At 43.8% G+C, this 27,840-nt stretch overlaps 1 protein-coding gene across 5 annotated transcripts in view; it reads right to left on the bottom strand.

The window, feature by feature from the left end:
• LOC126297991 (carbohydrate sulfotransferase 5-like) overlaps nt 1–27,840 on the bottom strand; it is a 712,441-nt gene that overhangs the window by 109,405 nt on the left and 575,196 nt on the right. For 4 of the 5 annotated variants that reach the window (XM_049989306.1, XM_049989308.1, XM_049989304.1 and 1 more), the window contains one exon: nt 1,803–1,953. In XM_049989306.1, the coding sequence (XP_049845263.1) occupies nt 1,803–1,953 (151 nt within the window). Of the gene's footprint in view, nt 1–1,802; nt 1,954–24,491; nt 24,654–27,840 lie in introns of those variants that run through there. The other variant, XM_049989305.1, reaches the window with a different exon arrangement.

The raw sequence follows: 27,840 nt of genomic DNA, 5'->3' as shown, positions 1-27,840 counted from the left end.
TCCTCGATTTATGGTACTATATGATCGACGAGTTTCTGGTCTTAACGAACAGACAGGATTACCGGAACCTTTTTGCGAACTATTTGGGTTCGTCATTCATGGACCCACCACCTAGCTGGGGTGTGCCGGGTGTGAGAAGACATTAACTTGTAGATGTGATCTTTCCACGATTCCCCTATGGTAACAGAAACAGTCTCTGACTGTGTGCAGCGGCCCCGGGCGCTCCAACGATTGGTGGCTGGTGATGTCCAATGTAATGACGACCGCCCGTTCCTGGCCGCCCGCCTAGCAATGTGACCGCGGCGAGCAAGATGGCCCCTTTTAGTTCACTTTATTGGCAACTTTTTGCGCATGGCTGCCTTGTTTTTTTTATGCATTCTCAAAAAAAAAACAAAGGGGTAACGTCTTTGATATCTATTATAAAAAAAAGTGGCAAGCGAGCGAGACTCCTGTCCAGGCGATCCTGGTTCGAGACCCGTCTATGCTACTTTTGTTTTCGCGGCGCTAGATCAATCGCAAAAAGAAGTATTCCATAACATCACTGCAGTGGCGTTTCCTGCGGACTTGAGAAAATACAGATGCGACTGCGACGAAAATGAATATGCATTCGTACGATGTTCGTGGTGCCGAAAGTACAAACGTTTTGATTGTTTTTGTAACAAGTATCATCCGTCGGAGTGTACTCGCCAAAATATTGGAAATATCGATTAACTTTCCCTTAAATGAAAAAAAAGGTTGGTAGTGCACTTGCCCGCGAAAGGCAAAGGTCCCGAGTTCGAGTCTCGGTCGGGCACACAGTTTTAATCTGCCAGGAAAAAAAAAAAAGTCAGTGTGACGGATTGTCAATCCTCTGGGCCGGGGTTCGATTCCCAGCTGAGTCGGGGAATTTTCTCCGCCGAGGGACTGGGTGTTATTCTGCCTTCATCATCATTCTATAATGCTCATCGACTGATGGTCGCCGATGTGGCCTCAAATTGAAAGATCGACGAACGGCCTGCCCGACAGGGGGCCCTAGCCATACGATTAAATAAATAAACTACCCTGGATGACTATCGTCGAGGAGTATGGTGGCGATCTGGAGACAGATCCAGCTCTTCCAATGTTTTGCAGAAGCTGTGCGGTATGACTCCTGGTGTCGTGGTGTAAGTCACCATAGCATATGGCTTCAGGTCGACGCTGGTAGTGACTGGAGGAACTATGGCGCCGTAACGGTACGTCACAGACATCCTGCGTCCTCTTGTGGTACCTCTCATGCGATTGTATCACGATGTCACTTTTCTACAGAACAATGCTCATCCACACATGGCATGTGTCCCTATGAACTGCCTGCGTGATGCCGAGATACTCCAATGGCCAGCAAGATTCCCACATCTGTCCCCGATAGAACACGTGTGTGACCTGCTGCGATGTCAGCTCCATTCGAGTGCCAGTATGCAGGATACCAAGGACCAGTTACAACAGTTTTGAGCCAGCTTGCTTCAGGAGAGGAAACAAGAGTTTCATGACACCCTTATAAACTGAATTAGTGCATGCATCCTGGCCAGACGGGGTGCAGCATCACACTGATAAGTGGCCTCTTAATGTTCTTTGTAAATTTGACTCGATTTTGTAATCACTGAAATAATATCACATATCCTCATAAGCTGTGAAGTTTTACTTCGTTTCTCCCTACCGCTCTGGGTGATTTACTTTTTCTCGGGCATGCAAATAAAAGTGGTCAGTTTCCTTCCCTTCTCCTGTTCCCTGTTCACGACATTCTCCAGCCTGCGGAACCGCTAATGTGCAGTGGGGACTGGCCTCACCTGAATGGTGCGTCCGATGTCGATGAAAGGGGTGCGCTCCATGTTGGCAGTGCTGACGAGTCTCTGGCTGGCCAGCAGCATCAGCACGCCGATGGAACAGATCAGCGCCACGCCGCACACGCTCCTGCGCCGCGACATCCCCTCCGCCTGCCTGCAACGCAAAGAAACCGTCACAGTCACACTTCACTACTCTCCCTGACCTTCTGCTAGACTGCTAAATCTTCGCATACGCTACTGATGAAGGGATCGCTAGTACCTAGCATGTAATTGATTCAATTTGATATCAGACTTCGATAGAACTCTAATACGAAATTGTTTTGGAGATGCCTGATGAACTTAAAATGGGAAGACGGAAAAAAAGAGAGAAAATAGACGATGACGACGAAGATGACGACGACGACGAGGCCCTATACGCGAGAGTGGTTCGGTAAATTTCTCTCTTAGAAGTAAAGAAAGGAGGTTAAGGGTTAATGTCCTGTCGGCAACAAGCTCGTTACAGGTGAAACACAGTCTTGAGTTTGACAAGGACGGAGCAGGAATTCAGTTGCAAGATTTCAAACGAACCATTAAGATATTCGCCGTACATTATTCAGGAAAAGTGCAGTTAAAATAAATCTAGACAGCCGCACCGATTTTTTGAATCCCGCCCATCACTTTTTGGGAGTCAATTGTTTGTCACGTGGTTTGGTTATAACTGTTCGATACAGACTGTCAAACGGCTTCAATGCCTCAATCGTCAGTTTCACATAGAGATAAAAAAGACGTCATGGAACAAACAGAATGGTGTAGAGAGAGTCGTATTCTTTATTTACAGTCGGAAAAGAGGTTGGAAAGGGAACGACTAACAACTTTACGAAATAACGTCCACCAAATCTGGGCTGTGATTTTGTGAGAATTAGTTTGTCGAGAGGTGATAATGGGGACATTCTCTTGTTTTTTGTTAATACTCGTTTAATAATCAATAGTGTAATATTTAAGCAACGTTACATTCATTGAACTTCGCTTAAATTTGCATGTCACAAAAAACTAAAACAACGCTCTATAGTCTCTACACTCCTTTCCACAACGAATGAAAACAATTTTTTGTTAATATTGTTCTCGGGGAAACTTGTTAACAACTATCGAGCGAGGTAGTTCAGAGGTAAAGGCAAACGCAGGGTTCACATACCATCTGGTCTTCGACATTTTGGTTTTGCGATGTTAGCGTTAAGTCTGTTAAGGAGGAAACCGGCATGGTTCCTCAGAAAAGAACTCTGCTGATTCCTTTCCTAATCCTTGCGCGATCTGAGTTTGTACTCCGTGTCTAATGACATTGTCATATGGACGTTAAACGACAATTTTTCTTCATGTCATGTTCTTCGCCATGGAAATGTAAACCACAGGGTAAAGAATTAACTCCTGGAGCAATGAATATCTTGAGACAAGTTACAGTCCGAAAAGGACTATGACAGTTAGGCGGGAGGTGAGACAACTTGGATTTCGTGGTCGAGCGGCAGCTCATAAGCCACACATCACGTCGGTAAATGCCAAACGACGCTTCGCTTGGTGTAAGGACCGTAAACATTGGACGATTGAACAGTGGAAATACGTTGTGTGGAGTGACGAATCACTGTACACAATGTGGTGATCCGATGGTAGGGTGTGGGTATGGCGAATGCCCGTGGGACATCATCTGCCAGCGTGTGTAGTGCCAACAGTAAAATTCGGAGGCGGTGGTGTTATGGTGTGGTCGTATTTTTCATGGAGGAGGCTTGCAAATGGTTCAAATGGCTCTGAGCACTATGCGACTTAACTTCTGAAGTCATCAGTCGCCTAGAACTTAGAACTAATTAAACCTAACTAACCTAAGGACATCACTCACGTCCATGCCCGAGGCAGGATTCAAACCTGCGACCGTAGCGGTCGCTTGGTTCCACAGTGTAGCGCCTAGAACCGCACGGCCACCCCGGCCGGCAGGAGGTTTGCACCCTTTGTTGTTTTGCGTGGCACTATCACAGCACTGCCCTACATTGATGTTTTAAGCACATTCTTACTTCCCACCGTTGAAGAGCAATTCGGGGATGGCGATTGCATCCTTCAACACGATCTAGCACCTGTTCATAACGCACAGCCTGTGGCGGAGTGGTTACACGACAATAACATCCCTGTAATGGACTGGCCTGCACGGAGTCCTGACCTAAATCCAATAGAACACCTATGGGATGTTTTGTAGCGCCGACTTCGTGCCAGGCCTCACCGATAGACATCGATACCTCTCCTCAGTGCAGTACTCCGTAAAGAATGGGCTGCCATTCCCAAGAAACCTTCCAGCACATGATTGAACGTATGCCTACGAGAGTGGAAGGCTAAGGGTGGGCCAACACCATATTGAAGTCCAGCATTCCCTTTGGAGGGCGTCACGAACTTGTAAGTCATCTTCAGCCAGATGTCCGGGTACTTTTGATCACATAGTGTATGAATTTCACCTCTAAAATGTGTAATCATACACTTGGATAAGGACAGTAGAAGCGAAAGAACCGCATGCTCCAGACGTCTGAGGCAGAGTTGGCAGGAAGTCATTGGTGTTATTTTGCTGCTTGCTCTCCAGATTTGTGTGGGAGCACAGGAACGTCCAAAAGATCCTTCGCACATTCTAAAAACTTCGACTATGTCAAATGCTTAATAAGGACGAGACGGAAGGGGGGGGGGGGGGCGGAGGGATATGGGACGGAGGTTGGCGTACGTGAAATACGAAATTCTTTGCTACACAGGATGTCCCGAGAGAAAGTGTGAATATTCAGGAGTATGACAGGTACGATCATTCGAAGCAAAAAATTCTCAGCAGAAGAGATGTGTTTCGCAGTAGCGAAGGATACTTTTTCTTGCACTGAGCGATACTATGCTCTCCAAATATGGAAAGCAAAGAGCTTGCAGTAGAATAGATTTGTTCACAGCTCTTAAGATATGTATTTTACAGCCCCTATTTACTAGACATTTTGCTTCGAATGATCGTTCCCGTCAAATCGCTAAATTTGACCATTCCTCGTGAGACACACTGTAAAACGGTGACGAGCTGGCATTCGTGGCGGCGGTGAAGGGGTATCAATGTTCATCTCCAAAATTCGACTGGTAAGAGGCGTGTGATGTTGTAATGTCCCCTTTGAAAATTTTATACACGACTGTGCTTAATCTGACACACAATATTTTTTAGCGCAACGCAATCTGACTTTCAAAAATCCCTACAAAAGAATGGCCCTGACCAACATTAACCTATACCTTTCACAAATCACTTACCTCACAAAAATCTTCGTTACTCGAACTACTGCAACACAGCGAGCGCCACTACTGCCAGCTAAATAAAAGATTCAAACTACGGAAGGCACTAACTACTGATAGGTATAGTTAGCAAATGAAAGATTTTAATAGAGAACAAACAGTGTATTTACCTTAATAGTCAAAATATATATGGTAGTTCATGACATCCAGTCTTACAAATTACAAAACTCCGCCATCTCTCTCCCCACGTCCACCACTGCTGGCGGCTCACCTCCAACTGCGCAACGCTACGCGCTGTTAGCATCCAGCTGCCGCTGCCCAACACTACAATGGCAGACAACAATGCAGACTAAACACAGACTGCACACGGCACAGCCAGTGATTTTTTCATACCGAGCGCTATGTGGCGTTACCAACAAGAAAACCTAAAAAGCCTACTTACAATGTGAACATACGGTACGGATTCGGAAATTAGAATGGAGTATAATCTCACAGTCTACATAACGGACTGGGAATGGTTAGGAGAAGAACACCAGCAGGAAGTCATAAAAATTACACGGGCGCCGAAACTAGTGATCGCGTGAAATCTAACTAGTGTTTTCACGTAAAATTTAGGACTGTTCTCGAAAATGGGGAATTGAGAACTGTGACGTATATCGACTTCTGACGAGTCTCTCGCAAAGACTACCACACATGTTATAATAATAAAAGAAAATACCTTCTAAATAAACATATTTGTCAAACAGTGAGACTGGATCGAGGATTTTGCAAGCAATGGAAAAATTGATCTAGATTTGCATTTGTACTCGGCAAGCCTCATTAGCAGAGAGTACCTGGTACCACTACAAGTCCATTTCCTTCCCTGTACCACTCGCAAATACAGGGAGAGGAAAACGAGTGTCTATATGCCTCCGTACGAGCCCCATTTCCTCTTATGGTCTCTTTTAATCCTTTAACCAAATGTACGTTGACGGCAGTGCAATCGTTCTGCAGTCAGCCGGTTCTCCAAATTTTCTCGACAGCGTTCCTCGAAAAGAGCGTCGCCTTCCATTCAGGATTTCCCATTTGAGTTCCCGAAGCATCGCTGTAATACTTGCCGGGTCGATCTTGCAGCCCCGTCTGAAATGCTTCAATGTCTTTCTTTAATCAAACCTGATGTGGATCTCAAACACTCGAGCAGTACTCAAGAATGGGTTACACTAGTGTTCTGTTCGCCGTCTCCTTTACAGGTGAACCACACTTTCCTAAAATTGTCTCAATATACCAAAGTCGACCATTCGGCTTGCCTACTACAATCCTTACATGCTCGTTCCATGTTCCCCTGTTCCACTCAGCCGGCCGGAGTGGCCGAACGGTTCTAGACGCTACAGTAGTTCTAAGTTCCAGGGGACTGATGACCTCAGATATTAAGTCCCACAGTGCTCAGAGTCATCTAAACTCTCTTTTGATGACCGAAAACATGTTGCCTGGTCGGACGAGTCTCGTTTCAAATTGTATCGAGCGGATGGGCGTGTACGTGTATGGAGACAATATCATGAATCCATGGACCCTGCATGTCAGTAGGGGACTGTTTAAGCTGGTGGATGCTCTGTAATAGTATGGGGCGTGGGCAGTTGGAGTGATATGGGACCCCTAGTACGGTTTGATCCGACTCTGACAGGTGACACGTACGTAAGCATCCTGTCTGATCACCTGCATTCATCCATGTCCATTGTGCATTCCCACAGACTTGGGCAATTCCAGAAGCACAATGCCACACCCCACACGTCCAGAATTGCTACAGAGTGGCTCCAGGAAAACTCTTCGAAATTTAAACACCTCCGCTGGCCACCAAACTCCCCAGAATGAACATTACTGAGCATATCTGAGATGCCTTGCAACGAGCTGTTCAGAAGATATCTCCACCTTACGGATTTATGGACAGCCCTGCAGGATTCATGGTGTCAGTTCCCTCTAGCACTACTTCAGACATTAGTCGAGTCCATGCCACGTTGTGTTGCAGCACTTCTGCGTGATCGCGGGGGCCCACATGATATTAGGCAGGTGTTCCAGTTTCTTAGGCTCTTCAGTGCATTTCTGTGGGCCGAATGACCTTCCTGCTGACGTGGCTTTACCTCAGTATAATAAGAGGGCATGATGTTGTTCGTGTTGCAGTGTTTTAACGAATTCGTGTATTGTTTTCTTAAAGACGGATACGTAAACAGCCCAACATTTACAAAGGTGTATATGGGAAACTGCCTAAACACTATACTTCGGCTGGATATTGCACTAAAGCAACGGTTACTAATCCAGCGTGCAGATTCGATCCGAGTCTGGCACACATCTGTATGTCTCTTAATGTGTTATACTACACGAACAGTTCTTTGTTTACTGGGCAATATTTTGCAGATTCCACATTTCTGTATTCTGTTTGTACCTGGAGAGCTCTGTTGTCTGGAGTAAAAGTTCACGATGAGTAGATGCCGTATGACACTAGTCAGACATTCCGTAGTGATACGATATTGCCGTGTCTGTGTTGTTAACAAGAACGATGCAACGTTCCTTCGGGTATGTGTGTGTGTGTGTGTGTGTGTGTGTGTGTGTGTGTGTGTGTGTGTGTGTGTGTGTACATATGTATGTCCGAAGAAACGGGCACTCCGGTGATTACAGCCGTTATGAAATACCTGAAATGTATTTGCATATGCAAATATGAACCACATCAGCTGTATAAATGAATGATGACAGTGAAAATTTGTGCCCGACCGGGACTCGAACACGGATTTCCAGCTTTACGCGAGCGGTCGCCTAAACTGCTTTGGCTATTCGTGTCAACTCACGGCCGGACCCAAACTTCCATATGTCGTCCTTCCTGCGTCACAATCCGTACTCGTACCCACATTATGGAATTCCAGCAAAAAATGGGTCAAATGGCTCTGAGCACTATGGGACTTAACATCCATGGTCATCAGTCCTCTAGAAATTAGAACTACTTAAGCCTAACTAACCTAAGGACATCACACAACACCCAGCCATCACGAGGCAGAGAAAATCCCTGACCCCGCGGGGAATCGAACCCGGGAACCGGGACGCGGGAAGCGAGAACGCTACCGCACGACCACGAGCTGCGGACCAATTCCAGCACAGGGAAGGAGATTTTATCTGGAAATTGCTGCCTGGTATCGGCGCATAAACACGATATTGTAGTACCTTAGTTGTTAAAGAGAACGATGCAGCTTCCTCAATGAATAGTGCACATAGATATGAGATCGGGCAGTCTGACTATTTGGATACCTAAGTGTGGAAGAAAATCACATGGATGATAAAAATGAGCTGAGGATTGACCCATCTGTGTGACCTAAGCTGTTTTTAGCTTTCGTTCATGTCGTTTAGAATTTCGGTGCCAAGCCTTCATCTAAACGCACTCAGTTCCTACAGGTGACGAACTTAAGCAGGAAAACCTCAATCGCCATACATTTTTGAGCTATAACTCAACTTATGACGCAAATGACCGCGAGCATCGCGCTTTCTGTCAAGTGGGAAAACTGAGAGTTAGTGTGCGTATCAGCAACGTAGCCTACTTACGCTGTAAATGAAGCAGGAGACAGCGCCTCGGGAATTCAGTGCTACTGGGATTGAAAAGACGTCGGAACTGGCTCAGGAGAACATACGACTAATAGTAAGATCCTGAAGCTCATGCTGTGACTCTCTTTCGGCCGAACACCTTACTACTCGCCTCGCTTATTGATAACTGGGGACAATAAAATCACGGCAGTCCAACATGCAGTCGAATCCTGATCACATAGCATATGAAACGTAGTTCCTAATGCTGCATTTACACGCTTAATGACAAATCGTCAATGTATTGTAGTTTTACAGAAATAAATTTCTTTCAGATGTCAATAGCAACAGCAGAAATCACTGAATTATCGGTTAAAGGCGAAATGCCAGACAGACTTGAATAGTGTTTTGTGTGAAGGAGAGTCTTCAGGAAGGCGTTGTTGCACATCGTTAGCCTCATGCAGGTCTTCTTACGCACCACAGACAAAAGACTTCAGTAGACAGATTTAATTTCCTATGCAGCGATGCTGTACACTTCCCGCTTCCTTACGGCAGGGATACAGCGGTCTAACTTTTACTAAACGTTAGAAAATTCATAAACAATAATGGATTATTCGAGGATGAGCTGAGAAGTAATGCCTTCAAATTTTCTGTGTGAAAACTGCTAAAGCTTTTTCAATAAAACATTATTAACATTCTACAGCTTCATTCTTCATACCTACATATTTGCAGCCCTCTGCCGCTAGATGTCTTTGAATTGTTGTGTGCAACATGACGATGTGTAACGTAATTATGTCGGTGCGCGTAATCGAGTTCCGAATTCGAAGAGTTCGTCCACATATGGCGTCTCATACTTGGACAACAAAATTCAGTGCAATTCCGACTAGATAGTCCTTCAGCATGACAGAGCCAGACTACACTCGAGAGCTGCGACATCTGCAACAGTCCGATGCCTTGAATTTACCGTTATCGATCATCCTGCATACAGTTCCGACTTGGCCCCTTCCGATTTTCATCTTTTGCCGAAACTTAAAGAGTATCTTGAAGGACTTCACTTTGATGGTGATGATGCGATGCAAGCAAAGGTGGCTCCGTCAACAAAGTCAAACATTCTACAGTGACGGTATCAACAAACTTATTTCCTCTTCATTGGCTTGTTTTATCCTTTTTGTCATTTTTAGGTTAATGTTTTAAAATATGTCAATGTAAAAAGACAGGGAAACTGGAAAATGTCTTACCGGTATTACCTATGGTACCGAACCTATCAATAATGCGAGCGACGTAATCTCTCATACTTGGACAGCACAATTCAATGCAATTCCGACTAGGCCGTTTCTTGTGCAAATGGGGCCAACATTCTTGTTGGAAAGCTATGGATGATCCCAGGACTGCTGACGTATTCCATCAGATATTTCCAAACGCATTAGTAACTTCCATAGTTTTCAAGCCAACGTGTATTAGAAGCAGTTTTACCCTAGGAACTAGTCAAGAAATAAAAACATTTCTGTGAATCAATCTGTTGAGAATAAAAAATCAGATATGCTTCACAAACTGTCCAAGCGCAACTACGCTTTGTGACAGCTATGTAGTATTCCTAATAACAGTTAATCGTTTTGTAGGATTGGTTAGTAATTTTCATATCAACCTTAGACAGCGCATCTTAGTTTGTTGGTTCATTGCATGCTCCTTGATAACATTCACGGAAAACCTTACAATGCGCATGTTGACAGTTGAAAAAAAGATTGCAGAGACAATTAAAAAAAAACTGTCTCGCTACAATTTACAGATTTATGGCTGAAGACCGAAGTATTCCTCTATGGTATAGAATGAACTGCTAAAGACAAATAACTTTAGTATTCTTTTGAAAACCCTTCTGCTTCCTGTTGGAAGTTTTATTTCCATGGGTAGATTGTCAAAAGTTTCATATTTGTGGAATTCACTCCTTTCTGTACCAATGTTAGATACACTAGTGGGAATCCCACATCATTTTTCCTTCTAGTATTGTGTTTATAAATATCTCTACAGTGGTACAGTGTAATATTGCAAAAAACTATAACTTTTACAGTATGACTCGACACCATACCAAGAAAACTTTCGTAATAACTGATTCAGGCCGTCGAAGCCTAGGAAATTATCTCTCTATATTAATGAGGCTGTGGTTGGTTGACATAGGTGGCTAGTCAGCCCACAGCTTGTATTTACCGCCACCACGACTGCTTTCAGCGTGATATTAAGGGAATATATATAACAGTGCACCATCCACCGAAAATTTTGGCAGCTTTGGAGCGTCACGAAAAAAGTTTTTCTGACTGCTGATTAAATTTTTTCATCGTATTTCTTTTTTTTTTTTTTTGTTCTGGTAAGCATGCAGATCGATTTGAGGTGCTAATAATGGCGGTTTTCGAAGAAGTGATTATCTATGGTTGCATTAAAGTATTATAACCTTTTGTATCTGATGTCTGGAATTGTGTGGTATCCATTATGTTTTTTGGACCACCGTGGCGCTTGTTAGTATAATTAGATATGAGGACAGTTGGCGTAGCTATGACAGCTCGCCCCTCACCTATATCAACTAACCCCTCCAATATTGTTAATTAAAAATAAACATTTTCTGTAAGAAATGAATACAAACACATCACCCCAAAAGACATTTGCCCTTCGCCCAATGTCAGGCTACGACGTCAAACCACCCATGGAAAAAAAGAAAGTTTACTGCTGCTCTAACAGATAGTACTATCAAAGAATCGCAGCTGAAAGAGCCAACAAGAAGAAAAAGCTATGTAAAATCAAGAACGGCGACATGAGTATGGCTGGCAAGTCGAAGCAGAAACAACTTCCTTCAAGTGTTATTTCCTCGTGAGGAAATATTGCACAAAAAAACAAACAATAATCAAAAACCAAAATCGATGCCCACTAGCTCCTATCTCCCCTACTCTCAAACTCCAATGGATTGTTAACACTAATTTCAACAATGAATAAATATATACTGGGAGGCTTTGATTAATAGTCACAATTGCTTAAAAAGATGCCTGGAAGATGTACGTATGTGAACCCCATATACAGTTTCTTTTTTGTAGTGAACATTTTTCACCTAAGTGACGAGTTACGCATAATATCAACCGATAGGACAACAATGAACGAGAACTGTGAAATATGTTAACATATATGTCTCCAAAGTTGCAAATATTCTCATGGCAAACGTAGTTAAACCTAAACTTCTTAGTAGACCTACTATATGGATTTTTGAGTTTAATTAATGAAAATCCCGCTCTTTTTGCTTAATCAGAACTTTATTGAGTTCACACGACCCGTTTTGGGCTTTATGTTAGGCCTTTATCAAGTGTCTCTGAAAGTTATGCTGTAGAGCAGCAAAATCAAATCGTAAATTTACTATTTTACTTTGGTTTGCTATACACAGATACAGGTGATAGGCAAAATAATGTGAACAGTGGCAGTAATTGGATGGTCTGCTTGACGGTCAACAATGCTCGAAAGGCACGTGTTGCGCTGGACTGTGCGTGTTCAGTACTGACTAGGCATCAGTGCGGGTCGTTTACGAGTAGTGCACACTTCGTATTTGCATTCAGAGGCCGAGATCTATGTGCAATGGAAGACTTAACAAGTTCCAAAGAGGGCAGATTATGGGAGCCTGATTATCTGAGTATCAGTAAGCAAGACAGCCAACTTATTGAATATTTCAAGAGCAACTGTTTCAACAGTCATGACAATCTACACGGAACATGGAAAGACATCATCGTATAAATGTAATAGTGGGAGCAAATCAAATATAAATGACAGAGGTCGTCGTACGCTAACACGAATTGTGTCAAAACAACAGAAAACTACGGCGGCTAAAGTGACTGCAGAGCTCAATAGCCATCTTACATACCCCGTATCAATCGACACTGTCCGCCGAGAATTCCATAAAGTGAATATTCACGGACGAGCTGCTATACCGAAGCCATTAGTGACGACAAACAACGCAAAGAAGCGTAGAACATGGCAGAAGCATAAATCCTTACGGCTGATCAGTGGAAACACGTCATATGGTCCGACGAGTCAACGTTTTCTTTATTTCCAACATTGGGCCAGGTTTGCGTCTGGAGAACGCCAAAAGAAGCCTACAATTCTGAATGCTTGACTCCAACGTGGAAGCATGGAGGTGGAAGTGTGATGGTGTGGTCAGCCGTATCATGGTATTCTGCTGGTACCATCATTACTCTCAAAAGTCGCGTTACAGCCAACGGTTATGATAACATTTCAGGTGATAAGGAGCATCTCATGATTGAAATGTTGTTCCCCAACAATGATTCCATTTCAGGAAGATAATGCAGCCATTCACACAGGCAGGACAGTACAAGCGTTGTATGAGGAGCATACAACTGAACTGCAGTGTCTTCCCCGGCCAGCACAATCCCTTGTGGGCGGTATTGGAGCGCAGAACCCGGAGCAGATTTCCGCCTCCCTCTTCATTATAGGAGTTAGAAGAGTTTCTGATCGAAGAGAGGCCTAATATTCCACAGGAGACTATACAATCATTATATGCCAGTATTCCAAGAAGAATCGCAGCTGTATTACGGGCAAATGGGGGTCGAACCCCTTATTAATAAACCGTTCCCAATTAAGTACAGGTGTTCACATTATTTTGAATATCCCTTGAACACTTGATAATAGCCTAATATCGGGGGGGGGGGGGGGCGCAACACGTTGTATGAACTTAACAAAGTTAAGATTAAGCAGCTGAAGCGCCTTTTCAAACGAACGACAGCTGCGGAATCATCATCATCCACACATGCGGAAACTAATAATTTTCCTGTTTATGATTTAATCAATATGAACACCTATGAACTTAGCACTGTATAGCCATTTATAAATTGCGTTTTTTACCCGTATCGGTAAAAGAGAGTGGATATTTTTGAGAGAACAAAACTGTATGATATGTATTTTTTCCAAGTTTAAAGGTAACTTATTTGTGCAAAAGCAATTATAAATTTAAAAAAAGGTAATCATGTACTACACGGTCCAGTCACCACTCGCAAACGGCAGGTGACAGCGCCAACAGTGGAGGGTATATAAAGCATGTCGGGGGAGGCGGAAAACAGTGCACTTGCAATGAGGAAACGAAGCGATTTATTTGACGTCCAAAGGGCATGGTTATTGGATTTCGGGCCAAGTGTGGGCGCACATCCTAAACGAGCAAAAACAGTAACAGGTTCGTAGTCGAACACTTCAAAACGCCAACTGTGATTTGTGCGAATGCAGGTAACGTGGCGTCCCTCTTATATTACCCTAACGGCGTGTTTCCGAAATAAGAAGTAAACATAGCATACATTGGACCATGTATCCGATGAAAACATAACTTTTCTAACAGAATAGTGTGACTGACACTGTCAAATGCCTTCTATAAGTTGCAGAAGAGCCACAACTGATAATATTACACGATTAAAAATTTTATTATGTACTTCGTAACTGAATAATAGGTGCACAGCTACGGTAAGTTACACAAAATGAGACAAATGCTCAACAGTCCTCCTGTAATGCAAGTAAAATACATTAACTTAGCCACAAAAGAGAATAATAATTCGATTACTCGATAAATAGTAGAATTCTCAAGGCTGTCAATTCAACTAAGTACCTGGGTGTTGAAATTACGAACAACTTAAGTTTGAAAGACCACACAGATAATATTGTGGGGAAGGCGAGCCAAAGGTTGCGTTTCATTGGCATGACACTTATAAGATGCAACAAGTTCACTAAAGAGACAGCTTACACTACACTCGTTCGTCCTCTGTTAGAATATTGCTGTGCGGTGTGGGATCCTTACCAGGTGGGATTGACGGAGGACATCGAAAGGGTGCAAAAAAGGGCAGCTCGTTTTGTGTTATCACGTAATAGGGGAGAGAGTGTGGCAGATATGATACGCGAGTTGGGATGGAAGTCATTAAAGCGAAGACGTTTTTCGTCGCGGCGAGATCTATTTACGAAATTTCAGTCACCAACTTTCTCTTCCGAATGCGAAAATATTTTGTTGAGCTCAACCTACATAGGTAAGAATGATCATCAAAATAAAATAAGAGAAATCGGAGCGCGAACAGAAAGGTTTAGGTGGTCGTTTTTCCCGCGCGCTGTTCGGGAGTGGAATGGTAGAGAGATAGTATGATTGTGGTTTTGTGGTTCGATGAACCCTCTGCCAAGCACTTAAATGTGACTTGCAGAGTAGTCATGTAGATGTAGATGTAGATAATAAAATTGAGAAGGTGAATTGGAATAAAACAATATAAGAGAGAGATCTCTAAAACGCCGGGATATAGAGTGAGGATGCTTTGTGAAAAAATGACAACCTGATAAAGTTTACAAGGTTTTGAAGAGTTGATAGTTCTCAATCTTTCTCCTGAACTTGGTAACAATTTTTGTCACCTGTACTTAGGTAACTACTTCACAACTACAAGTCCTCGGCGCAAATGCGAAAAAGATTTATCAGTGGGTGTGAGAAACTTCAGTAAAAACAGGACATGCTTGCCAGAATTGAGAACTAGTAAGGATGTTAATAGAGATGACATTGTTTGGCAAGTCAGTGGGAAAGATACCTTATTTCTAAAATGAAAGGATAAAAGTCAGCTGATGTCTTGTCAAATTTTAATACTGCCGCCGAATTTTCACCATGGTGAGGAAAGAATGCAGCATAAAGTGTTTAGTGCAGCCCTCAGAACTATACGGCCAACACGAACAATACTGAGGAACTTGAGGAGGTGAAGAAATTCTATTAGATAGATCGAAATAGTAAAACATGGTGTCACGGAATGTTTTTTTTTCAGCTGCTTGATTCCAGTATAAACAAATTACATACAATGGAACGACCTTGAAAGTTCTGAAAAGCAAAACGTCAAGTAGTCTGACAAGTCTCGCATCTGACAGCACATCAGTGAAACCTACAAAAACACCCAAGATTAAAGTTCTGTAGCGTTGTAAATACCTGCCAGATAGGACGACACTTCATCATTATCTACCTGCAGCACTAAGAAAAAGCAATTGCTGACTCACATGATGTGTTCATAAGGCAAGGTGCCCCTCTGCCTCAGTAACAAGAAATATTGTTTCACGAGTTTTACAAAACAACATAGAATGTATACTCCCTGAGAAAAAGAAAGTGAAGCACCCAGAAGGGGAGGAGGAAACGAAATTAAACGTATTAGACGTTATTTCGGTGATTAAAAAATCTAATCAAATTTACAAAGAACATTGCAGCACGAGCCTACTTATCAGTATGACGTTGCAACCCCTCTGTCCTGGTTGCACGCACTGATTCGATAGGGAAGGATGTCATACCGCCATTGTATCCTCCCGTGAGGCAAAATGGCTCACAAATGTTGTTACTGATCCTTGATATCATGGATACTGACACTGGGATGGAGTTGACGTCCGAGCTGGTCCCACATACGTTCTATCAAAGAGAGAGCTGAGGATCTTTCTGGCCAAAGGAGTACCTCAACATCACGCAGACAGTTCACAGAAACACCTGCCTTGTGTTTACGAGCATTATCCTGTTGAAAAAAAGCACTACGATACTGTCGCATGAGAGGTAACGTATGAGGACAGAGATTGATTGTGACGCACCGTGGTGCCATCAAAGTTCCCTCAATCACTGTTAGGACTGATCTGAAGTCATACTCGATGGCTACCCAAACCATGGCAACCTGATTAACACCGTTGTGCCTCTTCTAAGCATTGAAATAATGGGACCTCTCCCCAGGTCTCCACCATAATCAATGATGACCGTCATCCGTGGTGGTGAAGACCAGCGATTCATGGCTTAATACGATAAGACGCTGTTCATCTGCAGTTCATGCTTCGCGATCACGGCACCACTCCAACGCAGCCGTTGTTGTTGTGGCGTTAACGGCAGACGACGTATGGACGGTAATTCCCTTGTCTGGCTGCCGCTAATTTCCGACCAATGGTCCGTGATGGGATAGATTGTTTCAGGGTGTCCATTACTTGTTCACTTATGGGAGGCACAGGGGTTACGACGTGCTTGAAGCACAATACAGCGATCCACACTTGTGATGGTCACAAGTGGTCGAGCGGAACCTTGACAACGACTATGTCTGCTACCACGTTCCCATACAGTACAAAACTGAGTGCCCCACATATCTACGTGTTGTACGATTCAACCAGCCGACCAAGTGGAGATAAGACGCTGTGTCACACGAGTACGTAGCATCTCCATGTCCTTCACAGTGATCAATCAACATCTATACTGTTCCCGCCCCTCATATACTCTACCAGGCCTGGTAACCACTGAACGCGAATAACACTAATGTAGCCGTTTCACCTGTCACAGAGACTGACAATGCTAACAATTACTTAACGGCCGGTAGTATGTACGCGAGCAGAGTTATACTGACATCCGATCATATCTTCTGGGTGTTCACTATTTGGTCATGTAGTGTACATAAGAACGTTTATTCGCTGATCAATTTTTGTTAATTCTGCAACACAGTTTGCAATAAAATAACAATTCCTTTCAAATCTCAGAAACTCTAGCCCCATCTTGCACTACGATAACGCATATATACCAAAATTATTAAATACAAAATTCCCTATCGGATGTTAATATAATTTCTACAACTCGATCGCAAATAACATACTCTTTTCGCAGAATACAGGAAATAACCTGTGCTTTAAATATACAACAGTGTCTCGTGCACAATACCAGTGGCACCGACCGACTCCTCGAGTTAGCGACGTGCTCATGCCTCCACGACATTCTTTTCAAATGCAGATGTTTTGGCCATTCAGCCTCCAGAACAGAAAGTAAGCGCTGTGTTTGGCCACTTCTTCCTCATGTTCATAGTACTACTGTAAAATGCTGCTGCCTGCCGGCCCTTTCAGAAGTTTGTTCCCCAGGGGGTACTAGGAAACACCAGCCGTTGTGTGTTGGGAAACACTCTCTTCTTTGAAGGTCATCTAGTCGGGACAGGCCACCACACGTTAGCCAGATTAGTGGAATCCAGTCGTCTTCTTACGGCTGCAGATTAACCGCAGTGTTCCAGTCACTGTGTATCCGGCGCTTTCGCTCGTTATAGCAGCCAGCACTCGCCGACAGTCACGGCCACCAAATGATCCGTTACAGCATGATGTGTCACTACCAAGATGGGACAAACAGAAATGACACTTCTATTTAAATACAATAATTACAATGAAGTTACCGCGATTCTTGATGGTCCCCTGGACATTTCAAAAGGCGGGACACGTTTTTTAATAGGGTGTGTTATGACCATGGACAGCAACACATGCTCTCCAGTGTCCTCCCACGCTGACCACGAAGTTGGCAATGAGTTTTTGTGATAGATCGTTCAATTACTCCACCAACGCTGCTAACAACTGCTCGATGGACATTACTGCATGTGGACGTTCTGCAATACATCTCCCTAACGCGTCCATCATGTGATCGATGGGATGTAAGTTGGGGAAATGGGCAGGCCCGTCCATTCACTAAATATTCTCTCGTTCCAAGAGCTCCTTCACCTGCGTTGTTCGATGCAGTCGCGCATTTTCATCCATAACAAAGTGATGAGCGAATGTACCCCTGAAGAGACCAACATGCAGAAGGTCAGTGTAACAATAACGTTGACTGCTGAGTGTACCACATTTAAAAATTTGGAGATACGTACGCCCATGCTATATTATGCTTTCTCACACCATAATACCTGGACCTTCAAAACGACCATGTTCGACGATATTTCTGAGTGCATTATCTGTTCCCACCTCTCGAACGAAGTCAGTATTAGTGTATGGAGACCATGCGTGAAACGGATTAGACACTGAAATCTCATCAATCGATGTGACAGAAAGTCCTAAGTAATTTTGATCTTATGTTAAACCAGTAAACGGATCAAAGTCATCTCTCTCGGCACTCTGTGAGCATAATGGCATCGAAACGGAAGATGAAAGAGGGCGAAAATACTAACGTCATTTCCCCAAAATTGTTTCACTGCAGTTCCTCCTGTAAAACGTCGTACGTACGTCAAAATAACAGATATTGTAATAAGTGAAAACGGGACAGAAAAGCAACTGAAATCGCTCAACAGAGGAAAGGCCGCTAGCCCTGATGGGACACCTGCGCGATTCTAAATAGAGCATGTGAACAAACTTGCTCCTCTACTAGTAGTGTACCGTAGGTCGCTGGAGGAGCAAAGCGTTTCTATAGCTTGGAAAAAAAGGAGGTCATTTGGTTTTCAAGAACGGGTGTCAAATATATGCATATAACTGTAGATAGTTTCACAGCAGGTAACATGAACCAATACTCATCGCTCTTAAGGTACTCATTTCAGAGTCCATGTTTGTTGCACATTTTTGTCCTGTATTGGTACTACCACCTCTCAAAATACAGATTACTTTTTTTAAACGAAATGGATAACATCGGAAGTTCCATGAGGCTTTTCGCGGGTGATGCTGTTGCATACCGAGAAGCTACAATACTATAGAACTGTAGTGAAATGCAAACTGACCTGCAGAAGATTTGTGCAGGGATTGGTAGTGAACCCTCAAAATAAACAAATATACGATATTGAGCATAAATAGGCAGAAAGAACCATTAAAGTATGACTATAAGATCGCTGAACAATCGCTGTTGGCATTAACATCTATTAAATGTCTAGACCTATGGGCACAGAGCGTTTTACACTGGAACTACCATAAAAAAACCTAGACGCACTAATGCAGATGCCAGACAGATATTCATTGGAAGAATACTCAGGAAATGTAATCCTCCTTCGACCATTACTTGATATTGCTCATCAGTCTGGAAGCCGTATCAGACAGGTCAGGTAGAACTGAAAGAGTAGAGCAGGTTGTATTAGTAGAGCTAAAGTGTCGCTGAGGTGCTCAGCCAACTCAGTGACAGGCGCTACTAGGGACGCATCGTGCAACATGGGGTGGTTTACTGTTAAAATCCCGAGAGCTTATGTCCCGTGAAAGGTCAACCACTATACTGCAACCACCTACGTACGTCTCACGAAAATACCAAGGAAGTAAAATCAGGGAGATTCGAGATCACATGGAGGCTTACCAACAATCGTTCTTCCTACGGATGAGTCACGACTGGAACAGAAAAGGATGAAGTCACTGTAGTACAAAAAGTACCGTCTGCCACACAACACGTGTTTTGTTGATCTCTCTTGTATTACCCACCAGGCATTATTTATAGAGTGTTTCTCCATATTTGTCGAAGAACGATGTTTGCTGTTTGATCCTACTGGCTGTTAATGAATGTGTTATCATCTTGATATGCCTTTCATCACAATTCCAACAAGTTATAAGCTTACTGGAAGAATTACACTGGTCAGCTCCACTTATTTCTGGCGAATAGTTAATTATATCACTTCTGGTATGTTGAGGCTCTTTTGCAACCAGTCTCACACCAGTGTCCAGCAGGTGGCACACATAGCAAGCCCACAGGCCACCTTTGCAGACGACAGCCAGAAAGTTTCACATACTTGCATGACCGGCAGGCGGAAGCTAGAGCGCCACAAGGAGTCGTTTTCCTCATGGTCTTACTTGCCTCTGTGGGGCCAAACATAGGTCCAAAAGTATCCTGGCGCCTCCACGGCATTTAGGCCTGCGTCCAGGCAGTGTGAGGCCAGGCTAGTCCTAGTGGGCTCTCCGGGCCAGGCGCCGAACACACTTAGGAACCATCGAGCCTCCAGTTCCTCGACGCCCATCTACCTGCCGCAAGCTGCCACTACGGGGAGCAGCGAGTGCCATCGTTGGACCTCGTCGAAACGTGACCTCTTCTGTGTGGATTTGTGTGAACGTTGGCACTAGGCCGTTGCTGTGTTGTGCTAATGATCCTTCTATTTATTTGTGAACCCAGAACTTAACTATGCTATTCTGTTACTAAAAACTCTTGTTCAAAATACTATGAGAATTATCCATATTCTTGAAGTATGCGTCATTATTCAGATAACATCAATAATTTTCTAAGAAACTAACAAGTCACATATGGGACTCTGTTTAGTGAGATTTTATCTGTGTCTCGGAACAAACCATTAGTCACCTGTAATTGAACACATGAAATAAAGTGCATTATCATTCATTGTTTTGATAACTACATGAATCAATGGAGGCAGACATTTCACTGAGGCACGCATCAGAAAACAATCGGTTTCGTCACGGAATGCAGGATGTCTGTCTGCGCATCTTACCTGTTCGTTCATTCCGAAGGAAACTGGACCACATCATGCTACGTCATCGAGGCTCGCCCGCTATTCCGTGGCGTTCGTCATGCAGCCAACCACCAGGAACAACATCTGCACTCCTGTCGCGAGTCTGCTACTAAGGTTGGACGCCCGCATCTCGTGGTCGTGCGGTAGCGTTCTCGCTTCCCACGCCGGGTTCCCGGTTTCGATCCCGGCGGGGTCAGGGATTTTCTCTGCCTCGTGATGGCTGGGTGTTGTGTGATGTCCTTGGGTTAGTTAAGTTTAAGTAGTTCTAAGTTCTAGGGGACTGATGACGTCAGATGTTAAGTCCCATAGTGCTTAGAGCCATTTGAACCATTTTTAGAGAAGCGACAGATGGAATATTGGCGTTTCTGCTAGATGTGTCAGTGTAATGTGTGGTGTCGTAAACGCTCGACTGTACGGACAATGTACACGAGTACTACAATGATGACGATTCGTGCTTAACAAGTGAAAGTGATACTGAAATAGGTGTCGAGCCATGTAGTTTATCATCTTGTCGGCTAGGGAGCCACAATTCCATCTTCAGTGAAACGTAATAAAGGACAATCGTTTCCATAGAGCGAGTACTAAACGTAATTCCGTACATGGAAGATCATCCGCAGCATAGTAAAAAAAAAAAAAAAAAGTGATGAACAGATTTCTGAAAAATCCACAGGATTGTGACCGTGTAGGAAAAGGTACACTTGCCACAAAAACTGGTGTTTGCGCGTTTCAAGGATACTCGATACAATTCACAGGATGTGTACGATCGTGACCTACTACGTTATGCACACTGCACTGCGCGCGTCATAGATTAAAATGATTTCAAAGGAAGCAGTGGATGGTTGCAGAACTTCAAACAGTGCTACAGATACGGAAGACATAAGACAACGAAACTTCAAACAAAGTGTCAACTTGACGATGCATAGCAAACTGCAAAATAGGCCCGAATATTTGCAGAGGAGGTAAACAAACTTATCCCTTTGTTCAGTAAGGAATTTGTTTTCAACTCCGACCTGTCGGGATTTGACGAGGAAATGCATATGAAGAGAACCCTGGAAATTAGAGGTTCAAAGAGAGTCGTATCAGGATCCACTTACATCAATGCCTTAACGCATTCGCATACAATTATGCCGACCGTTAATCTGGATGGTAAATTGGCTGGAAAGTTATTTATTATGCTGCGAGAAGTTGGAAGTGCTATGCTCCCTACGATTCTTTCTCGTGTGCGTGATCTTGTACGGGCAGCACGGAATATTTACGTCACAGCAAGCAAGAGTGGGAAAATGAGCGTAAGAAAACTACAACTACGGTATGAGCACTGCTTTTTTCCAATAACTGGTCAAAACAACTTGCTATGGCTTGATTCCTGATTTGAATATAAAAACCATACTCCTTTATAACATATTATCCCCCCTGAAATGTGTGTGACATTACAATTCATACCAACTGGAACCACTGGACGAATTAAGCCTCGGGATGCTTATTTTTTCTGTGACCGTAAAACATATTATTGCACTATCTGCAGTTACGCCTTAAAAGATAGCCATTTTCACTTTAAGCTCCACGACAGACTGTTTCGCATTCGGTTGCATGCGATCACATTTCATCAGTTTGTGGAGTATAATACATACTCCCCATAGAAATTTGATCTCTGTACCTGCCCGACACTCATTTTTCTGTTGCCCTCCTGATGCACGTGGTGAGTCTTTAGCAGTTAATATTTTTTCTGTCATAATTATTAACACATCAGTTTCAAATGAGCCTTATTAAATATTTAACTTGCGACCTCGCACTCAATGTGCTCCTTGTCAGCTACGGAGGCGCACTGCAATCACCAAACTACTTCCAATGTGAGACGCTAGAAGAAAGGTATGGCTGGGCGGGTGGTAGGGGTGGGGATCCTCCACTGCACATCGTAAGGTAGCTTTTGGAATACGGACTTGGATCTTACATTTATAACAAGCCAGTCATGCAAGCTCCGGAAGGGCTGCCAGTCAGAATATACATGCACCATGTTGTGAGAAACAAGGAAAATAATCATTACTAGCCAGGCGGGATTAGCCGAGCGGTCTCAGGCGCTGCAGTCATGGACTGTGCGGCTGCTCCCGGCGGACGTTCGAGTCATTCTTCGGGCATGGGTGTGTGCGTTTGTCCTTAGGATAATTTTGGATAAGTAGTGTGTGAGCTTAGGGACTGATGACCTTAGCAGTTAAGTTCCATAAGATTTGACACATACTGGAACATTTTTTGAATCATTACTAGCTATTAACGGTAGCTATGATGAGTAACGGTACGTAAGTAATCTATTTTACCCGCAATACCGTCAGCACGTCACACGTCTGCCTGTTGTCGTGCGTGTACTATGATGCACCGCTCCCCACCCTTCCAGCTACCCCAACACACGACGTCCAATGCATACAGCGCTGCGGCGCATGCGGACGGGAATGGACACGTGTGCGCATCTATGTATTGTGCTGCTGAAGTCGCTATACATTATACAGAGTGTACGTTATGCAAGAAATTTAGTAATTGTTTAACATGGTTTGTGTTCACTGACGTAAAAAAAAGTGTTCCATGCCGTACACTTCAGATTTTTAAGTGTCGACTTTGCCTTTTTTTCTGTATAAAGTAACCTACGTTCTTCATCAGGGTTCAAGCTGTCGTGAAAACGTAACAGAGTTACTTTCGCACGTATTACATTGCAGTGTAGAAGTGTGGATTAAACACGTTAAGGATTGCATAACCATTCTATTTATTATGTTGAAGAATCGTATGATGTACAACACATCAATCAATAAAAGCATTTTCACAAATATGATGGAACTCAAAAGCCGAAGAACGAATAGCTTTTTCAAAGAGTAAATATATTTCCGTAATTCGCGTAATATTCTACAAATTAAATATTTTGTACTATACATTTTCTAAAGTAGGCTATGTTCTACCTCGTCGTTCAAGCTATCTCCCTGCCACATTTCAACAAAATCGGTTCAGCACTTTGGCCGTGAAAAGGCAAGAGACAAATACGCTTTCACGTTTATAAAACTTTAAGTTATGATGTTTTTTGTGATTCGATTTCGATGAAATAAAGCCTATACGGTGCTCCAGGCTAAACTGATGTCACTTGTGAAAACCCCTGAAAATTCGTCAAGTGGTTTTGGATATCAGCGTGTCCCGACAGACAAACAGACAGACACGACAGTTTTACAGTAACATTATTAGCATAAAAGAAGTGTAAATAGCTTGAAAAAATAATTCTTTCTCCTTAAGACGTCGAGAAATTCTATTTGTATAAAGTTTACTGTACAATGATCAGACAAGAGGAGGTTAAAAGTGCTTCCACAAAATTTTCATGTGTGTTGTAGAACAGCAGCGGCAATAAATAATAATTCAAAACCTGAGTCACGAGGCTGTCCTGCAGTTTTAGATAGCTGGACGGCAATGGATGAACTCAGTCGCTGCCAATTTAATACTTGTAACCTAGAATTTGAATATGGATGTTTCTGAAACACACTACACTATCAAGGTAGGATATCTACCCTTCCTTGAGCGTTGTGAGAAGTCGTGGGGATGTCTGAAATGAATTACTGTGTACTGTGCGGCTGTGGTTGTACTGCTACGGAGAATTGCCAAAATGAAAGAAATGAATGGGATGATACTTGTTGATGGCACATACCTCTCAATCTTGAATAGCACCAAGCGGGCGACGAATGTTGGAAGGATCAGCACTAACTGTGGTTTAGGCCTTATGATATGAGGAACAGTTGAGAGGTGTAGGATTTCTGTGCGACACTGTCCATTCATTTGGTAATCAAGGCACAGTGCGTCACCCCCTTCATTATCCTTGGTGGCCACACAGCTATTATAACGTAAATCCGCAATCAGGCCTGTGGAACACGTGCTGCGGACTGATGTCTGTGGGTTTTACTGGACGTCAGCAAAGAGTAACATGTGGTTAGCACACCGCTCTGTTACTGTTTACAGTACAGTTTACCAAACCTGAGGCCTACATTTAGGTCCTCCACTGTCACCACAACGCAAAGTACACCCAAAGCCAGTCCTCTTAAGACGTAAAACTCACTGACGCTACAGCGAATCGAAGCTGTGTCCTACGCCCGGCATGCGGACGGCCAAACCGTTGAGTTAAGGATGCGATCACAAATCAAAAGTGGTGAAAGCTTCACCCTGGTTTCGAATCTGTTACCACAAACCCGCGTGCCGCTGCAATGACGCTGGATAACGACCTCGGTTAAGTAGCTGCGAGAAGACTGAGCTGGCGTAAGATTAATCAGCACCCAAGAACTGTTCCGCCCCGGCAAAGTCTTCCATTACGAAAACGAACATTTCATAACACACCCCAGATTCCTTAGACACTGAGACACTGACGGCACTGCAAGCTAGACGGGTCTGGTCTGATGACGGAGTGGCTCCCGACCCGTCCGCAAGCCGCAGGAGACGGGTCCATTACAGCGGCTGCCACCTGCAGACGAGCTGGCGATCGCGCGGGAACCAGTTGGCGCAGGGCTTCTCTCCCATCCGGGCTGACCGGTCAGCGACTCGCGGCTCCGGGAATCAGAACCGAGGCAAGGCGGCTACCAGCTGTGCGCCCGCTTTTTGCCGCAGACACCACCATATAACGCGATACTCGCTATACGAGCCACTCGTTCCTCTCGGTTTTCTCTCGCATATGGCAGGTGTCCCAGCAGCTTTGACAACAGCCCCTTCCGTGTTCTGTCTCGGCATGGCTGCAACTGTTGAAAGCCCAGCCTGTGGGTTACGACGACTAGCTGCTGATAATTAACATAAACAAGTACAACATCTCCTGTATACTTCACTGGTCTAGCACTCCTTCCCCTAGGAGCGTTAGGAAAGCAAAGTATGCAGAACGGCTTCCGTGAAGTTTACAGAGTAGTACAAAGGACTGGCAGAATTGACGCTGTAAGGGCGGATTGTGAGTCGTGCCTGTATGTTCAGTCGGTAAGTGATTTGTCCGTGAAAGGCAAGGTTCCAATATCGATTTCGGGTCCGGCATGTATCTTTCATTTGCCAGATAGTTTCAATTCTTATATATTGTTCTCCAGTTGGGATTCTTAGCAAGATGGGTTAACGGAAGTGGTGTATAAGATATAAAGAGGAGCTGCAGGCTTAGTTAGAGGTTTGGTTAGCTAGCGTGGAATCGACACAGAGAACCTCATCAAACTCCGGTGTGAGACGTTACAACAAAGGCACTGCGCGTCTTGGAAAGCGTCAGTCTCAAAATTCAGAGACGATCCGTTCAAGTATGCTTCTCAAGAAATATATTACTCCCTCCAATGCAAAGGGTGGTTCATACCTGTCGAATCGCCTTTCTAAAACAAACACAGGTGGATAAAACAAATTTAAAGTCAAGACTAAGGGTCAGACAAATGAAAAACAGATCTTGGGAATAAAGTAAGTAAGCTGTTAACTACTTCGCCTGAACTGATAACACATGTATCCCAATATGAGACAAGAAGGTCAATGCCTTCACGGAAAAAAGATTACCGTTGGCCATGGAATCATGATTGTACCCAGGTGTACACCTTTTCGTACGAATGAAACGGTCGGGAACGTCTTTCTTCAGAGCTCCAAAAATATGGAAATCGCATTGGGAGAGATCGGGACTGTGTGGAGGACGCGTAAGGGCTTCCCATCGAAACTTCTGCAGCACAGTCTAAAAAGCTTTGGCAACATGTGGACAGGCAATATCCTGCAACAGAATGATGCAGTCCATTAACAATCCTGGCCGTTTGATTCTAATGGCGCGGTTTTTGCAAATTGTCCACGTACCTGCTGTGCGTTAATTGTGGCGTCATGTTCCAGAAAGTCAATGAGTAGCGGGGCCTTGCAGTCAAACAAAAAGGTCATCATGAATCTCTCGGAGCTCCTTGGATTTTTTTGGTGGGGGGTTAATCCGCGAGCTAATCTTCATCGTCATACCATTCCAGGTACTACAGCGTTATCGATATTCTGCTCAACTTCCCGTCAGGCCGTGGGGAACCCAATGCGCATTGACGTTCCGGAACATCAGATCTTCTGTAATGATAGTGTGAGCAGTACCGCGAATGATGGCCAAAATGAGTTAAATGTCTTACACCGTCCGCTGGCGGTCATTCTGACGGCAGCATCCACCACAACAACGAAAGAAGAAGTAATGACACGATGAGCCTGCCATGGTCGACTGCTGTCTTTCAGTGACACCCGACTTCCTCGTAAACGTTCACTCCACGCAAAAAACACGCGCAAATGACATACTGTGTTCGCCATATACAGCAGACATTCGGGCATGAATTTCACTTCCTGAAACTCCTTCTGCAAACAAAAACCGCACTATATACCCGATGTTCCTCTTTCTCGGACTTCATAGTGAAGTTGGATGTACACACGAGTCGTTGACCTCAGCTCAGACACATCTAACAAACAAATAGTACAATGGTGAACGTTCGCGCTGTTCCCCCCTGAGACCAAATAGAAGGCACTTCTGCAGGGCAACTCAAACTTTTTTGGTCAAACTGAAACCGTTGGTAGTAGCATCCACAAAGAATTATACTGAGATAGGGAACGAATTGCCGGCAACGCATATTTATTGTGTTATGGACGTACACAGTGTACGCCGCATAAGAAGAACGTAGCTCGTAGTAACTAAGGCGATCAGATAAAAAACGGGACTTGTCATAATTTTTGGGGTGTATGAGTTATTACTGTAGTTGTTATTTTCACACGATTCCATATCTGTTGGTTCTAAAATGGGGGTTTGTTGAGTGTTTTTTCCCCTATCAAACCGAGTGCTGAAATTTCCTTTCGTGCAGAAAGAGGACCTGAACAGAGACAAGTCCCTACACTGCACGAAAGAACTCCAGGCGTGATGGCAGCACTGTAGCGGGATGGAGTAAACAGCTGTGAGATTTCGAAATGACTTCGGTGATAGAACCGTCAGACGAATTCGGAGACGATTTACATGGATTTATAAGGAAGAAACGATGTCCTGAATTGTGGGAGAGAAATGT

Source organism: Schistocerca gregaria, chromosome X (genome assembly GCF_023897955.1).
Source record: "Schistocerca gregaria isolate iqSchGreg1 chromosome X, iqSchGreg1.2, whole genome shotgun sequence".
NCBI lineage: Eukaryota > Metazoa > Arthropoda > Insecta > Orthoptera > Acrididae > Schistocerca > Schistocerca gregaria.
This window is presented reverse-complemented; position numbering and strand designations above follow the sequence as displayed.